This window comes from Phycodurus eques, chromosome 6 (assembly GCF_024500275.1).
Source record: "Phycodurus eques isolate BA_2022a chromosome 6, UOR_Pequ_1.1, whole genome shotgun sequence".
Classification (NCBI taxonomy): domain Eukaryota; kingdom Metazoa; phylum Chordata; class Actinopteri; order Syngnathiformes; family Syngnathidae; genus Phycodurus; species Phycodurus eques.
The window spans coordinates 10,498,393-10,515,916 of record NC_084530.1 but is presented as its reverse complement, the minus strand read 5'-3'; the positions used below and the strand labels follow the sequence as shown (position 1 = coordinate 10,515,916).

The 17,524-nt window shown below is 43.2% G+C and overlaps 2 protein-coding genes across 2 annotated transcripts; one reads left to right on the top strand and one right to left on the bottom strand.

Annotated features, from left to right (window-relative positions):
* The first annotated feature begins 5,431 nt into the window (after positions 1-5,431).
* On the top strand, positions 5,432-9,450 carry LOC133404128 (tumor necrosis factor ligand superfamily member 14-like). The gene is made up of 7 exons (XM_061679761.1): positions 5,432-6,216; positions 6,507-6,714; positions 7,919-7,987; positions 8,086-8,119; positions 8,538-8,603; positions 8,705-8,942; positions 9,038-9,450. The coding sequence occupies exons 2-7, from the start codon at positions 6,526-6,528 to the stop codon at positions 9,225-9,227; spliced, it is 786 nt and encodes a 261-aa protein (XP_061535745.1). The 5' UTR covers positions 5,432-6,216; positions 6,507-6,525; the 3' UTR covers positions 9,228-9,450.
* A 1,402-nt stretch (positions 9,451-10,852) lies between these two features.
* On the bottom strand, positions 10,853-15,660 carry LOC133404063 (uncharacterized). The gene is made up of 3 exons (XM_061679648.1): positions 14,662-15,660; positions 14,513-14,546; positions 10,853-12,819 (listed from the first exon to the last, which is right to left on the bottom strand). The coding sequence occupies exons 1-3, from the start codon at positions 14,908-14,910 to the stop codon at positions 12,437-12,439; spliced, it is 666 nt and encodes a 221-aa protein (XP_061535632.1). The 5' UTR covers positions 14,911-15,660; the 3' UTR covers positions 10,853-12,436.
* Positions 15,661-17,524: the final 1,864 nt, after the last annotated feature.

The window sequence follows — 17,524 nt, the reverse complement described above, 5'->3', positions numbered from 1 at the left end:
CCTTGGCGGTCAGAGCCTGAGCTGTTGTGTGAGGTTGAGAAATTACGACTAGACATAGTCAGGCTTACCTCAACACACAGGTTGGGCTCCAGTCTTCTCAAGAGGGGTTGCACTCTCTTCCACTCTGGAGGTGCCCATGGTGAGAGGCGTCGAGCAGGTGTGGGCATAGTGATTGCCCCACGTCTTGGTGGTGCCTGTACGTTAGGGTCCGCCCCAGCAGACGAGAGGGTAGCCTCCCTCCACCTTTGGGTGGGGGGGTGTGAACTGACTGTTGTTTGTGCCTGTGCACCAAGTTGCAGCTCTGAGTAGCCACCCTCCTTGGTGTCCTTTCAAGGGATGATGGTGAGTGCCGCTGTTGGGGACTCCCTTGTTTTTCTAGTGGACTTCAACACTCACATGAGCAGGGAGATGGAATGGCGTGATTGGCAGGAATGCCGCCCCACCCCCACCCCCACCCCACCGATCAGAACCCGAGCAGTATTCAGTTATTGAACTTCTGTGCTCGTCATTGATTGTCCATAACAAACACTATATTCAAACATAAGGCTGTCCATATGCACACTTGGCACCAGGGCAACCTAAGCCACAGTTCGATGATCAACTTTGTGGTCGTGTCACCAGACTTGCGACTGGATGTCTTGGACACTCGGGTAAAGAGAGGGGCAGAGCTCTCAACTGATCATCACCTGGTGTTGTGGTGGCTCTGATGGTGGGGGAAGAGGCCGGTCCGACCTGGAAAACCCAAAAGTATTGTGAGGGTCTGCTGGGAACGTCTGTCAGAAGGAACTTCAAGTTCCGTCTCCAGCAGAACTTCATCAATGTCCCGTGGGAGGCGAGTAACAGTGAGTTCAAGTGGACCATGTTCCACGCCTCCACTGTTGAGGCGGCCGACCAAAGCAGCGGTTGTAAGGTGGTCGGTGCCTGTTGTGGTGGCAATCCCCAAATCTGTTGGTGGACACCAGCAATGAGGGATGTTGTCAAGATGAAGAAAGAATTCTATTGAGAACTCATAACTTGGGACATTGTGAATCGGTGGGTCGAATACTTTGAAAACCTCCTCAATTCCACCAGTTTTCTTCTTATGAGGAAGCAGAGCCTGGGACCCTGAGTTGACCTCTTCTATCGCTGAGTTGAGGTCTCTGAGGTGGTTAAAAAGCTCCTCGGTGACAGGAACCTGGAAGTGGATGAGATCTGCCCAGTTCCTAAAGGCTCTGGATGTTGCGGAGCCATCCTGGCTTACACGCTTCTGCAACATCACATGGACATCGGGGGACAGTGCCTCTGGACAGCTAACTCTTTCCTGACTGAGCCACAGCCAACTCAGTTTTGGGTTAAACATATTTAATTTATCAGGGAGGAATGGAAATGACTCACCATGAAATATGATTAGATTTTAGTGAAAAACTATTGCAAAAGACTCCCCAAAGGGGTCACAAATGGGGCTGACCTGTGATTTCGTTGAGTTTAAATCGCATTTTACACAGGATTCTTTTATTTTTCTATTGAGAGGAAATTCTTGCACTGTAACTGTTTTGTCCAGGAGGTCATACAAACACTTCCAATGTGCGCTTACTCAATAGCTGTGCATTTAACAACACTCATTCAAGCCCAACTGCAACTGGCTGCACACTTCCATCTGTTGTCCCTGCATCTTTATTTCCAATGAACACAATGCGTGCATATGCATGATGAATTCCTGGCTTCGCCATATGGAAGAAATCATGTTAAACATTTGCCCGTAGGTGTGACTGTGAGTGCGAATCATGTTAAACATTGCCCGTAGGTGTGACTGTGAGTGCGAATGGTTGTTTGTTTGTATGTGCCCTGCGATTGGCTGGCAACCAGTTCAGGGTGTACCCCCGCCTCCTGCCCGTTGACAGCTGGGATAGGCTCCAGCACGCCCGCGACCCTAGTGAGGAAAAGCGGCTCAGAAAATGGATGGATGGACATACATTTATACAATTTTTATACTACAAAGGAAAATAGAAAACCAAAAAAACGCTTGAATCTGTTTAATTCAAGGGGCACAAGGGGCAAATTAACGTTTTAATTGCTTGGATACAAATATTGAGTGGTATTTGTGCGATGGTGGCACGGGGACGACTGATTAGCACATCCGCCTCACAGTTCTGAGGACCAGGGTTCAAATCCGGCCTCGGCTGTATGGAGTTTGCTTGTTCTCCCCGTGCCTGCGTGGGTTTTCTCCGGGCACTCCGGTTTCCTCCCACATCCCAAAAACATGCATGGTAGGTTAATTGACAACTCTAAATTGCCCATAGGTGTGACTGCGAGTAGGAATGGTTGTTTGCTTGTATGTGCCCTGCGATTGGCTGGCAACCAGTTCAGGGTGTACCCCGCCTCCTGCCCGATGATAGCTGGGATAGGCTCCAGCACTCCCGCGACCCTTGTGAGGATAGTCGGCTCAGAAAATGGATGGATGGATGGTCCGTGCTTTACATTGATTTTCTTTTTCAATCCAATAATTTCAATGATGTAATTATTGAATCATTAAAATAGCTGAATTTCCTGTTCAAATGCCTAGGAAGCGCAGCTACGAGTCACGTTGAGTCATCGCTCCCATGATGCTTCAAGAGACCATTCAGACAGGCTGTGATTGGTCCGTGGCTTCACACAAGAGACATTGGTGTTTCCTCATTACATCGCCAATAATATACGTTTTATCACACATGTACTGCACTTACTGACGTTTAAGAGACTGTCTAATATATTTAATGAAAGTGTGTGACATTTAGTCTTTCTTATCGACCAGAAAAAACACTAAAAGTGCACAGTGGAGTCTGGTATGTACGGTGCCACAACCAGCATGTGGCAGTGTTGAGTTGAGTTTCATTGAGCTCCAGACGTCACGTTGACTGACTGACGTAGTCAGTGCCTCACCAATCATGAACCTCACCGCACGTCACTGCCGGTCTCCCCATACGCCAGTCCGGCCCTGCCGCTTGTCCACAAGCAGATGCGGCCGCCGGCTGCTGTAAAAAAATAAATACAAATACAAATAAAAAAAGAAGTCAGACAATTGGTAACTGTTGTGGTTGGTGCTTATGCAGCTGATTGGCATTTGCAATACATCCGTCCCTTTTCTGAGCCGCTTCTCCTCACTAGGGTCCCGGGCGTGCTGGAGGCTATCCCAGCTATCATCGGGCAGGAGGCGGGGTACACCCTGAACTGGTTGCCAGCCAATCGCAGGGCACATACAAACAAATAACCATTTGCACACACATTAACACCAACGGGCAATTTAGAGTCTCCAATTCATGCATGTTTTTGGGATGTGGGAGGAAACCGGAGTGCCCGGAGAAAACCCACGCAGGCACGGGGAGAACATGCAAACCCCACACAGTCGGGGCCGGGGATTGAACCCGGGTCCTCAGAACTGTGAGGCTGACGCTCTAACCAGTCGACCATCGTCATTACAATACAGCTTCATGCTAATTTGTCACAAGAGTTGAAATCCTTTCAATACGAGCAAAAGGAGATGAGGCAAATATTTATGTTTTCATTCCCGATGTCATGGGCATCGCACATTTGCAATGACTATACAATCCAGAATGTGATCAAGGTGGCGCGAGTAGTTCAATGTCTCGTGTTTCACTTATTCGCCTTCGTGTCACGTCTTTCCTGTCGCCTTGTGCCGTTTCGCGCCAACTGCGTTCTGTTTGTATTGATTTTACATATAATCATGCCGCGTGAAAACATCCAATTCGCGTGCAGTGTGAACGCAGCCTGAGGAATCTCGCCATGCAGTACTCATCTTTGGTGTAGGAGAACGTTAGGCGATTAAAGGGTCCATATTTCTCAACTAAACTTTATTTATAAAACACTTTAAACACAAACACATCTGAAAACAAAGTGCTGCAAATGGATTTGAATAAAACTTTAAGAAAAACAATTAAAACAAAAACAAACAGAAAAACAATAAAAACACTAAAACAGATTCTGAGTCTTAAGCCGAGTTGAAAGCCAGAGAATAAAAATGTAGATCTAATGTTATTTATCCATCCATCCATCCATTTTCAACACCGCTTATCCTGGTTAGGGTCGCGGGACGCTGGAGCCTATCCCAGCTGACTTCGGGCGAAAGGCGGACTACGCCCTGAACTGGTCGCCAGCCAGTCGCAGGGCACATATAGACACGACCAACCATTCACACTCACATTCACACCATCACTGAGTGGGAACTGAACCCACGCTGCCTGCACCAAAGTCAGGCGAGTGTACCGCTACACCATCAGTGACTGTTATTTATCCTCTTTGTCCATATGTGTGTGTGTGTGATGTGCACACGCACGCACGCACACACACACACACACACACACACACACACACACAAACACACGCACACACAGAGAGAGAGAGAAATAGGTGACTGTGGATGCTAAGCAGCTAATGTGCAGGGTTCACTGTATTTCCTTCCATGCTCATGTTGCGTTTGTGCTACCATCATTGGTAATGTAACTCTTCAGTGTTATATATCGATAATACACATAATACAGATGAGTGCTTAGCTTAATGTTGATTGTTTGACTTGGCTTCTTTACCTTTTGAACATGTATTTACCTGTTATTAATTCATTGCCATTGAAAGTTATATACTGTATGTCAAATATGGATGAACTGGGAAGGGTGGCGATTGGCTGGCGTCCAGTTCGGGGTGTACCCCGCCTCTCGCCCGAGGATACCTGGGATAGGCTTCAGTACGCCCGGGACCCTAGTGAGGATAAGCGGAACGGAAGATGAATGAATGAAGGAATGGCAAGGCTGGCATCGAATGAGTGGTTACAGGTGCCAATTTGTATTTCCCACATTTCAACACTTCACAACTGCAGGCAGAGCTCTAGAGCAAAATAAGACAAACAACCCCCCCCCCCCCCCCCCCCCCCCCAAAAAAAAAAAGACTGCTGCTGTGGGGTTAAAAGAAGCATGTTCAAATATACACTGAAGACATTTTTTTCATGCAGCATGTTTGTAAATCACAATCACACCCACAGCCTCCACTATTTGTCATATTTACTACGAGGAAATGATACTCATTGTGACACCATTTAAAGATGTGACAAAGAGGACGAGGGCAACTAATGTGATTTTTCCTTTTTTTTAAATAACATGGGTACAGTACTACATCTTCATGTCTGTGCAACACATTTATCACCTTCAAACATCCATCCATCCATCCATCCATTTTCTGAGCCGCTTCTCCTCACTAGGGTCGCGGGCGTGCTGGAGCCTATCCCAGCTGTCATCGGGCAGGAGGCGGGGTACGCCCTGAACTGGTTGCCAGCCAATCGCAGGGCACATACAAACAGACAACCATTCGCACTCACATTCACACCTACGGGCAATTTAGAGTCACCAATTGATGCATATTTTTGGAATGTGGGAGGAAACCGGAGTCCCCGGAGAAAACCCACGCAGGCACGGGGAGAACATGCAAACTCCACACAGGCGGGGCCGGGGATTGAACCCGGTCCTCAGAACTGTGAGGCTGACGCTCAAACCAGTCGTCCACCGTGCCGCCCACCTTCAAACAGTAACAGAAAACCCTAATGTGGAAACTATTCATCTACAGTGTTTGCATTGCTAAGATTAGTCTAAAGAGAAAGTAATGTGTTACTTTACAGCAAATACCAAGCCATTTGGACAGGTGTACAGTAAGTAAAGCCTTGGCTTTGATTCAGTGGTAACAAATGCATGCATGTCAGCGAGCAGAAGAAATGGCGAACATTTTCTATAAATGGAAGAAAAGAGCATGGAAATATCCAATAGACACAAAAAGAGAGTAAAGGAAGTGTCAGCTGCAAGACGATAACTATATATTTATTCAGTATGTTGTGGGGAGTGTCCCACGCGCATAGCCTTCTCTTGCTCTCGGCTTGTTTCTTCCCTCATCTTCATTTCCTACTTACATGAGCATGCTAAAAAGAGTAATATTGGTGACAGCTGGTAGGGTATATGCGAGGCAGCTGGACTAAGTGTACAGTACTTACTCCTCAAGTGCTGACTATAAGGTTAGGCATTTTCAAAGCTCACAACATATTTTTGGAAGAATTCTCTCATTCATTTGTTTGTTTTGATTGTTTTTGTATTTTTTAAAAAACATTTCTTGAGCTGTAATTTTCCCAAGTTGAGGAAATTAGCTGCTGAATGTGTGGCTGAGTAAAGAAGAAGAAGAAGCATCTGGAGCGCCAATAAATCCAAGGTATTCTCTTCATATAAATAACCTAGATGGTTTTACTTGTAGCATGTAGTAATGTCTGTTCTCAGTTAGATTCTATTCTCATTTGCTAGCAATAGTCAGAGAATGGCGTAATCACTTCCGTGAAGTCAGGTTGCATCGCATGTCCTCGCGCAAGGAGCGACCGCTATTTATTTTGCCTGTCTGTCTTCCTGTCATTATCTTTCATTTTGTGTCTAGTCTTGTCTCTGATTCTGCCTGCTATCTGCTTGCCCAGATAGGCCTTGTGACCTTGTGCCCCCTTTGCATCGCAGGTGGAGCGGGAGAGAGGAGATGGCAGAGGGCAACGCGGCCAGCCACCCCCAAGTCTTTGTGGTGGACAGCCGAGCCAGCTTCTTCCCCCCGCCCAGACCTGCGAAAAAAACACGATGGACTCTGTTTCTTCTGCTGGTGGTGACGCTTGGCGTGCTAGGACTTGTTGTCGAGGGATGTTTTGTCTATAAACTTTACATGAAAACCGAGGTGAGATTCATGTCTGCATATCTTTGCCTTTTCAACTAAAGATGAACGTGCTTCGTGTTTTGCGTACATTTCTCCATCGGATATTTCCCTGTTCCTTACAATCACAATCTCTCTCTCTCTCTCTCTCTCTCTCTCTCTCTCTCTCTCTTTCCCTCTCTCGCTCTCTCTCTCTATCTGCACACACACACGCACACACACACACACACACACACAGGCTGCAATACAACTGAACATCCCCTTTATGCTTGGCATTCACTCTTAAGTCACATGCCCATTGTGTCAAATGTCTCAAGTGGTTGATACGGTCTCTCACGTTCCAAAAATAAATATTACAATACATTTTGCACTTTGCAATTTATTACATACAGTACTGTGTGAAAGACTTAGCACTAATGTATTGAATAAAAGAATAATAATAGCTTTTCTCAAATACTTTAAAAACTTTTTTGTTCCACTGACAATGACAAGATTTAAGATTAACAGCCTCCTATAATGGTTTACTGAAAGTGTAAGGAGAAGTCACTCAAAATAGTTCAGACCCTACTACTCTATGGAAGCGTTATTTATTTATTTATTTTTTGGCGTTTTCCCCTTTTTTCCCCTGGTTGTTTTTCTGTTGTTGTTTTTTTTTGTTAGTTTGCTCTTTCAGGTTGTGTTCTAAAGCTTTGAGGGTCTTTATTTGTCCTTCTGGTGCACAATGTGCACAGATAATCAAAATGGCATTTTCCTGTGTCCTGGTATAATCTTGAAATTATAATCATGAGTGAAGTTCAAATAGTAGTTATTCTGATCGTCGTTTCAGTCATTTATATATATATATATATATATATATATATATATATATATACAGTATATTTGTACAAATAATTTAATATTTAATTTACAAAAATACCATTACATTTGTAAATTAAATATTACATTATTTGTACAAATATACTTATGCACAGTACAGTAAATTCACAAATGTTTTACATCCACCAATTCACTCACATTTGTAGCATATATCAGCACATCATGGTTTGATATTGTCATTTTCCCATTCGATTTCCAGCTAAAAACCATTCTTTTTGTGTGTGTGTGGACGTCTTTCAAATTGCTACATTAGGGCCCTCATTGGTTTTGTAAACCTCAACAACAACACTTCCTGCCCTTGAACTTGTGACATCTTGTGACTTTCTCCTTTCTTTTCGCTTTCCCCTTGCAGGCATTTTCCATCTGTGTGTCGGATCCTCTCTGTCAAAACATGTCCAACTCTAAAATATTTGCCAAGCAGGTAAGATTGAATGAATGAGTGTGTCAGTGCCTAATAAGTCACATTACACTTCCAAATTGCTCAAGGTTTACTGCAGTTCTTTTTTCTCTCTCTTGCAGGTTGGCTCATTGAAAGGCCGAGTGGCATCCGAAGGTATGATTATTATGTTGAAATGTAAACAAAACAGACAAAATTACAATGTCAATGCCATCACTTAATAAGACCCTTATTATAAATACTAAGTTTGTACAAAGATCGTTAGATACCCAATCCTGAGGTCTGTGTGGATGATTCAATAGCTGAGTCTTCTTTACGCCACAAACTAGTGGCGACTGAGACTAGTACGGCTCTTGTGGCTGCAGCCAAGTAGGATAAACATGTCTCAATTGCTTCATGATGCAATCAATCAACAATCCATTTTACACAATTGACAGAATTCTTAAAGATACAGTATAATCAATAGATTCATATATGATGATGCCCATCCTTAATAGACGGATCGGTAAGCTTTAAAACAGATTAATTAGATGTATAGTTGTACTGATGGATTTTCTCCCTCTTATGGCAACAGGAGGCTCCAATGAGGTTCACCCAGTGCCAACTCCGCTGGGACATAAGCCCTTCGCTCACCTGATGTGTAAGAGTCCTCTTTTAATGAACCACCTAAAATACTACACAAAATCCAAATTGACATGAACTCCTTGAATGTATTGGTGAACCCCCCCATCTTTGTTTCAGGCAGTAGCAATCCTGTCGGGGAGAAAAATGTGGTGCAATGGGTTGACAAAGATGGCGACGCCATCACCCACCAGATGAGCTACAACAATGGCCGCCTGTTGGTGGAGCAGGACGGTTACTACTACCTCTACTCCAAAGTGCAGATAAATGCTGTTGAGGTTTGTTCTCTCATCCAGCACAAAGTGATGAAAGACACCATGGCATATGACCAATCTATAGAACTTATGAAATCAAAGAGGTTAGTGGGCGCCTTGTTTCCTTCCTCTCTTGCTGCACAACCATTTCCAATGTATTCTCAGTCTGCATGGGCACCACTCTGACTTTTTCCTCCAGGTCCCGCTGCTGGATCCCAAAACCTTCAAGTGTGACGTCATCAGGTGGGGAGGATATATGGGACAGTTACCTGGCGGGGATCTTCCACCTGGTGTCCGGAGATAAAATTTTTGTCACATTAGATAGTATACAGACGTTGCGTCCTGGACCTACTGAAAATTTTATGGGAGCCTTTATGATATCTCCATAGAAAAAAACAAACAAACAACTAATCGCACATTTGACTCATTGTGATTAACTTCTTCCTTTCTTTTTGTATGTATTAGAAGCACTTGTGGAAAAAGCAGCAAATGATTGTAATCTCGTGAAACTGTATCTGATATTCAGACTACATTATTTGTTGCTTGAATAAAATACTGTCTCTTGATTGTTCTGCATATTAACACAATATGTAATGAATACAACCAGACTGTGAAAACATCCTCTTAAGTTTGTCTGCAAGTCTATTAAGCGTCCCAAGCACATATAGACAAACCACAAACTTAGAGGCCACCCACATTAAATAGTCAAAGATTTATTGATGTGTTGTAAAACACGCACCTTGCAAAAACCAATGTGTGTGTGTGAAGAGCAGGATGTGGTGAGGTAAGGATGCAAGAGGATAGAAGGGTGACCAGAACAAACATGCTGAAGCTGGTGTGACTGACTCAGCTTTTCCTTGCAATGCAGAAAGGATAATTGTATATACATATTCAATTTCTCTCTCTCTCTCTCTCTCTCTCTCTCTCTCAATCAATCAATCTATCTATCTATCTATCTATCTATCTGTTCTCTCTCTATCTGTTCTATATATGTTCGAAGGTGTGCACAGGATATCTCACACACACACACACACACACATACATTAGAGAGAGGAAGTAAAAATAAACAACTGTGATAATGTGGTTGCACAAGTGCACACACCCTCTTATAGATGGGGATGTGGCTCTTTTCAGAATATAGCAATCACAATTAAACACGTTAAATGGCAGTCAACACACAACTGCCACAATTTAAAGTCCCTCTGATTAACCCCAAATAAATCTCAGATGTTAAAATAGGCCTTTCCTGACATTGTTGTGGTCACATCTTACAACACAAGCCATGGTCCGCAGAGAACTTCCGCAGCATCAGGTGTGTCTCATTGTTCAAAAGTATTAGTCAGAAGAAGGGTACCAAAAAATTCTAAAGCATCAATGCCATCTATCATATCATATGTATAATTCTCCCAAGAACTCAAAGTAATGCCTGTCAGATATCAAAACACTTTGGGTGGAATCGATGACCCAGAGGCTATTTTATTTTTTTACATACTGATTAATGAAGAAAAAAATGGGCTGCAGCGGAAAAAGGAACTTTTTTCATCTAGGGCAAAAAGCCAGGTGGTTGAGTACCACTTTGGGTCTATGTGCCTGATACCGTCCTGATAAGCATACCATACTGTAAAATACTTTTTGAAAGGTGAATAAATTGAATATTCTTCAATGGCCGAATCAGTTACCTGATCTCAAATAGAGCATGCTTTTCACTTAAGACAAAAGTAAAGGGAGAGAGACCCACAAACAAGCAGTCAGGTTGAAGGTTACTGCATTGAATGCCTGGCAAAGCAGGCCCTCGCCAGGGTGGAAACTCAGAATGTGCACCAGACTTCAGGTAGTCATTTACCACAAACTATTTCCATCTAAGTCATACAAATTGTGGTTGTTGTTGTAATTATTGTTACATCATCTTATCAAAACACTTCTGAGCCCCTGAAAATGGATTTACTCTGCGTGAAATGGTTTCAATTCCGAAATGGTAAATGCCATATCAAAAACATCTTTAATTAAAGTTGAAAGTTTATACTTTAATTATGTCTTGACTTATATTTACAAACCATTGTGACGACGTAAAGCGGAAATATCGGGGGGAGAAAGTCATTGTCAAAATATTTCTGCATCTTACTGTATAAATGTATTTGTAAATAAAAGCACCATTCTGAGACAAAAGGGCATGCAAGGCTTCAACAAGCAATGTTGACAAAGACAGCATGATATGAAAGTGACATGGAGAGTGTTTAGATAGAATAATTGGGTTATTTCCTGTTGTAAACCCCAAATCAACACATGCACATCTCCTGTGCACACCTTAGAACATGAAAGTTGGCCATTATGTGGTTGATGGCAACCTGCAAGGAGCAATTTAAACTCTCCTTTACTCTGTTCCGTTATAATAGTATATTTTTGCCAAGAATTATTTTTTGACAGTACCTCTCCACCGATTATCTTTTCATAAACAAAAACAAAATATTAATTTTTAATTTAGATGCTGTTTTTTTCTAAATATCTTGTCTGGCGAGATCCAATGCAATTGTTCAAAATGGATTGAAATAGTTAAAGATGCCTTAACGTTATCTTTATTATTGTGGTTGGTTTGCAGTGGTGCAAAACTATAATAATAAATTATAAATTGAATGTATATAGTAAGGTGTTTTTGGCACTTGAAAAATAAATAAACAGGAAGTGATGCATTGTTACTTCCCGCTACATGCAACAACAGGGAACTTTCCCCTTCGCGAGACACTTTTCAAATATTCCACTTGTACATTGCCACAATCACTGTCACATACGTCATTTTCTCCTTTTCATGCATGCGCGCACGCATGTAACTCATAGGTTTATTTCCATGTTAATATGGATACAATCACCACTATGCAGTTTGTCCATTGGATTTAACATTGTTTCATCACATTTTGCAAGTCCAAATTTTGAACATCATACAATACATCTGATCTTTTGGTTCCACTTTATTTTAAAGGTTCCCAAATCTATAGCTACATCACCGCATTTTACACTTGAAATTAAATATGTTATATTTCCTCATCAACCTGTTCATTTACTGGCATTGTTAGATTAACTTCAGATTTGTATGTTAACTAGCAAACTATTGCATGGAAAATTCAATCAAATCATTATTATACACTGACAGTGATTTACTGTCAGTGTTGCAATGTTGTGAGTCTGTGACCTTACACTGACTGTGATCACATTGCTGCTTATTATCCAACATGCTATGAAGTGAATCCAGATGAGAACCTTGTAGCCATCTATAAAATCAAAAGAGAACCAGCAACTCAAATAAAAACTTGAAGAGCATTGCACATTAACACTCATGTAGTGTTATCGACCTACAATAACATCATATTTGACATATAGCAACCTGCAACATAAGTAGTCCCATGTTGTTAAATAAATATGCACATCATTACAAAAAGTCAATAAGATAATCAGTGTCTAGTCCATATCTCCTCCTTGATTGCAACGTCTCTTCTTTTGCATCCTTTTTCAGGAGAGGTCCGCGGAGTCTCTCATGCTGTGCTCCTGTTACATTCTTTAGTTGGGTTACTTGCAGGTCACATGCAAGCAGTTCTGATTTCAGACGTTAGTCCACGAGGAACATGCCCAAGTTAGAACCGTTGAGCTCCAGCTTCCAGTTCTGCAGCCCCTCCTTTGGCACGCTCATGTGGGTGAGCAGCCTCGTGTTGGTGTCCAACCAGCCTACTGCCCAGCACCTCTTGCTCTCTTGTTCGGACTCCGCGAGAAGGTGAACTTGGCAGCTCAGCTTGTCCCCCACACGGACACTCAGGAGGCCAGCACTGCACCTGTACGTGCAGGTCAGGTTGAGATTCAGGTATATGAAGTAAGTCCCCGCACGTCTGGGCTGCAGCGAGTGTTGCTTTGAGTCAAACTGGAAGTTGCTTCCAACAGACTCCCCGGCACTGTAGTGGACTGGATCCCACTGAACGGTTGAGTTCCCCAACTTGCCTGTAGGAGGAGACAAACACATCCAATTAGGAACATGCACTTGCTTATGCCTGGATCAGACTGCAAGACAGATTTAGTCCCTCACGATTGCACTGATAGACTACTGTCATAATATCTTGCCGTGTCTCGGTCAGACAATGGCAACACTGCATGGCATGCATTATGATAGGAACACATTTGAGGTAATATTCATGCACTTTTAATACTGCTACCAAGCAGGCAACATCAGGTTGTTACGCTAGTTAGTGCTAGCACTAACGCTTGTACGTAAACATTCCAGCGTTCTGTTGATTCATGCTCCAAAGCTTCGGTTAACATTGGTTTATGTGCGTGAATAAACGTTGAGCACGCCGACCAAGGGAGGCAATGCGCAGTCCTATTGGTTGACGTCAAGGCACTATGTCGGGGCGTTCTGCTTTATATGTCACACTACATGGAAGATATCCCAAAAAATCAACCACGCTAGACTTTTGATTTTGGTGTCGGAGGTCAATTGCAGGGCCAAATCGTTGGTCATGGATTATGTCACATTAAAAGACGTTTTGTTGTTCCAGACAAAATATGTTGGGCCTGATCGATAGCAAATCGAGCCAATAACGGGCAAAAATGCGTCAGTCTGATCCCCCCTAGCCAATCCACTTATGCCTCCTTCCACCTCTGAAATATCAGAACAATAGCCCCAATATTATGGATTTCATGGACATTAAGCTTGTTCCTCATTAAGCGACGTTAAGCTTTTTCAGTATAGTGAGCGTCTATGGAGAGGAAAACGTTTAGCATCCATAAAATCCAAAATATTGGGCCGATCGTTGTAATATTTTCAGAAAAATTATAAGTCATAAGAATTACACACACAACATTGAAAAAACATGTGTGAATCGCGGCTATATTTGTGAATTTTAAAAACGTGCAAATAATTTGGGGATTTGAAAAACACACCTGTAAATCGCAGATATATTTGTGGATTTGAGACATCCATCCATCCATCCATTTTCTGAGCCGCTTCTCCTCACTAGGGTCGCGGGCGTGCCGGAGCCTATCCCAGCTGTCATCGGGCAGGAGGCGGGGTACACCCTGAACTGGTTGCCAGCCAATCGCAGGGCACATACAAACAAACAACCATTCGCACTCACATTCACGCCTACGGGCAATTTAGAGTCTCCAATTCATGCATGTTTTTGGGATGTGGGAGGAAACCGGAGTGCCCGGAGAAAACCCACGCAGGCACGGGGAGAACATGCAAACCCCACACAGTCGGGGCCGGGGATTGAACCCGGGTCCTCAGAACTGTGAGGCTGACGCTCTAACCAGTCGTCCACCGTGCCGCCGGATTTGAGACATACATACATCAAATCCTAAATATTTGGCCGATTGTTTAAATATTTTTCGAGGTAGAAGTGGGCATAAGTAGAGCTGTCCACATAATTCTTCGGTGACTATTGATCGCAGTTTTCAGACATTAAGCGACATTAAGCCTTTTTTACGTTAAGCGTTTTCGACGACCCCCCTAAAAGGTGTGAGCGGTTATTTGTTCATTACGTGCCATGCTACGGGCTGGCGCTCAGGCCAAAAGTCAACCCAGTCAGTCACCTGCGATAAGCTCCAGCTCACCTGCGACCCTACTCAGGATAACCACAATAAAATGGATGGCTACGTGTTAAATTTGCATTCCACCCAAAATACGCAGACTTACTTGAGACTGCCTCCAAGAAAGCAAAGTTCTGCATCTGTCAACACACAAACAATAATGATATACTGTAATAAGTCCTATGTATGCAAGATAAGATCACGTGTAATTGATTACTTAAATTAAAAAAAAAAAAATATGTAATCCAAATGTACCTTGTATGCCGGACTCGGTGAGAGTCCTCTTAGTTCTGCCGTTGCAAATTGAAACGGCTCCAGCGGCGAGTCCACTTGGGAGCTCAGCTTCATCAGAGCCGACACACACGCTGCAGCCACAACAGTGAGCGCTGCAAACAGGACCAGGATGGAAACCACCATGCACACATCCAGACACCGCACACGCTCGCGGCCTTTCTTCTCCTGACACTCAATGTCCATGTCTTTAGGTCCCAACAATGCGCACATGGGGACGGCTGAGGGCACGAGACGGCGAATTGTTCAGCGGGTAACCTCCACAGGATGGTGGCTCTCTGCACCACGGTCCGGTCCGGTCCAGGAGATTGAACGGAGTGTCGTCGAGCCGGCCCTTTTATAGTGTTATAGTGAGAGTTCGGTTTCACACTCAAGAGGAAAAATCAAGGAAGTCACGGGTTTCCCTCCTCGCCGCTCTCACGCCACCGCCTCCTTCTCCACGATGCATTTTCCGGGGGTGTGAAAACTTTCCGAGACTCCCTGATGTTTCGCAACCTCCCCCCCGCAGCCGGACGCACCAGCGACAGAGGAAGAGAAACCGGTTCCACTCACTCGAGTCTCCTCAGACTTGGCTCATACTGTCAACTTGTCAAAAAATAAAATAATTATTATTATGCAAGAGCGCATCGAACACGTAACCTTTTAAATCTATAAATTAATAAATGCAAAACAACAACAACAAAACGGCCGACTCTACATACTTTGCATTCAAAGAAAATCAACATCAACAAAACCGGTCAACCTGTCAAATCTATATGAATAAAACAAAAACAAAACTTTAGACCAGTCATATCTACAAATAAACAAACAAAGCAACAGCCTCAAACCCTATCCAATCTATAAATGACTGAAACAAAAACGCCTGTTAAGCTGTTAAATCTAAAAATAAATAATAATAATAATTTCGCGGGGGTTGTTGTAGTGTTTGACATTCATCATCAAACTAAAAAAAAAAAATAAATAGTTATCTGGCGCAATTCTGGCAAAACTACAACAAACGGTTTCGACTCTCAAGCCAACTACCAAGACGAAAGTGTTCATGTGACGTCAGGAATTCCCCGTCATGTAGGCGGGGGGTGTGACAACTGGAAGGGAGAGCAAATGTGAGGCAATCACTTTCCTGACGTCTTCTCTATCGTATTTGTTTTCATTGTGTTGCTTTATCAGAACAGAATAAACACATCCATCCATCCATCTATCCATCTATCCATCTATCCATCTATCCATCTATCTATCTATCTATCTATCTATCTATCGCACAAGATGTAGCTCCTGCATCCAAGGTTTGACTTACTGTCAAAGTGTCCTGCAACACTTGGGAATCGACTTTACAGGGGAGACTGAGGAATATGTGTCCCAATAACACACCCATCAGTCTCAATTCTTTCCAGTGTGCCAATCCGGAGGTACTACAGCGGCCCCGTCTAACGCTTCCTGTCCTAATGCCAAGTGTACTTTTCGACAACCTTTTTGTTTTTTATCGACACAAACCGGTTGGCGCAGAAGACCAATAACATACCGCTACATGAGCTCAGATCAGGGCGGCTGTTCTTCCAAATCATTGCGCTCCAGGCCCCATGAGCAATACACGTAGTCACTCTTCGAAGGAGCTCTCCCGGTGACCAAATATGATTGTCTGTTCAAATTTTTACACTTAGCAAAGGGGAACTATTAGAAGGAGTCACTGATGGTGTGGTTGTACACTCGCCTGACTTTGGTGCAAGCAGCGTGGGTTCAGTTCCCACTCAGTGATGGTGTGAATGTGAGTTGCGACTGGTTGTCTGTGTCTATATGTGCCCTGTGGCTGACTGGCGACCAGTTCAGGGTGTAGTCCACCTTTTGCCCGAAGTCAGCTGGGATAGGCTCCGGCGCCCCGCGACCCTAATCAGGGTAAGCGGTGATTAAAATGGAAAGATGGAAGTATGTGGTTCATACTGAGAGGGATTTTTTTCTTTTAAATAGTTTTTAAAAATAGTCATGACTAAAAAGTGAGGCAATGATACGTGTTATTATTATAAAGTGCGCCGCATGATTAAGATGCAGTGACAAAGTATGTTAGGCTCGTCTGGCTCTCAGCCAAATTGATCTTGGCTCAGGCTTTTTGTGTGGACAAGTACTCTCTGTGCCTGCGTGGGTGTGCTCCACGTACTGTACTCCAGTTTTCTCCCACGTTCCAAAAACATGCTTCTAAGATTACCCGCGGCCTCTAAATTTCCCATAGGTGTTCAGATTCAGAGTCAGATTCAGACAACTTTATTGATCCCGTATGGGCAATTTGTTTACAGCTTTCAGATCCAGGTGCACATTCAGTCACAACAAACAACCCAGAGTAACCACATCAGGACAAAGTACATCGTTTACGGGACCAGTTCAAAGGATACATCAATAAAACTATAATTTAAAAACAATATAACACAATAAGAACAATACAACACAATAAGACCACACCACATGTGAATGGTTCTTTGTCTATACTGTATGTGACTTGCAAACAGTCCAAGGTGTACACCACCCCACTTCACCCACGACTCTAACGAGGTTTAGGTTTATATATTGAAGTGGTAGAAAATTGATGCATGAGTGATATTCAGCACGTGGGACCCATTGTAATAGTGTTGATGGACAATGATGGCTTCATTAGTTAATTGAGCCATGCTTCCTACCCATGTACTGCATACAGTATTTTATTTTGTTGCAATTTTTTTGAACGTTTATGTATCGAGACTCCAGTAATTTATCAGTGGCTAATTATATAAAATATTTGTTGAAGTTCATCAAGGCACCTGAGACAGCTATGGTGTTCTTCAAATCTGGAAAAGGAGTCCTG

What these genes read in the sequence shown, in the direction of transcription:
- LOC133404128 (XM_061679761.1), top strand. Translation starts at nt 6,526, where the DNA reads ATGGCAGAGGGCAACGCGGCCAGCCACCCCCAAGTCTTTGTGGTGGAC. An exon ending in AGGCCGAGTGGCATCCGAAG is followed by an intron (nt 8,120 to 8,537) that starts GTATGATTATTA and finishes TTATGGCAACAG; the next exon opens with GAGGCTCCAATGAGGTTCAC. An exon ending in GAACTTATGAAATCAAAGAG is followed by an intron (nt 8,943 to 9,037) that starts GTTAGTGGGCGC and finishes TTTTTCCTCCAG; the next exon opens with GTCCCGCTGCTGGATCCCAA.
- LOC133404063 (XM_061679648.1), bottom strand. Translation starts at nt 14,910, where the DNA reads ATGTGCGCATTGTTGGGACCTAAAGACATGGACATTGAGTGTCAGGAG. An exon ending in CACCGAGTCCGGCATACAAG is followed by an intron (nt 14,547 to 14,661) that starts GTACATTTGGAT and finishes GTGTGTTGACAG; the next exon opens with ATGCAGAACTTTGCTTTCTT. An exon ending in TTTCTTGGAGGCAGTCTCAA is followed by an intron (nt 12,820 to 14,512) that starts GTAAGTCTGCGT and finishes CTCCTCCTACAG; the next exon opens with GCAAGTTGGGGAACTCAACC.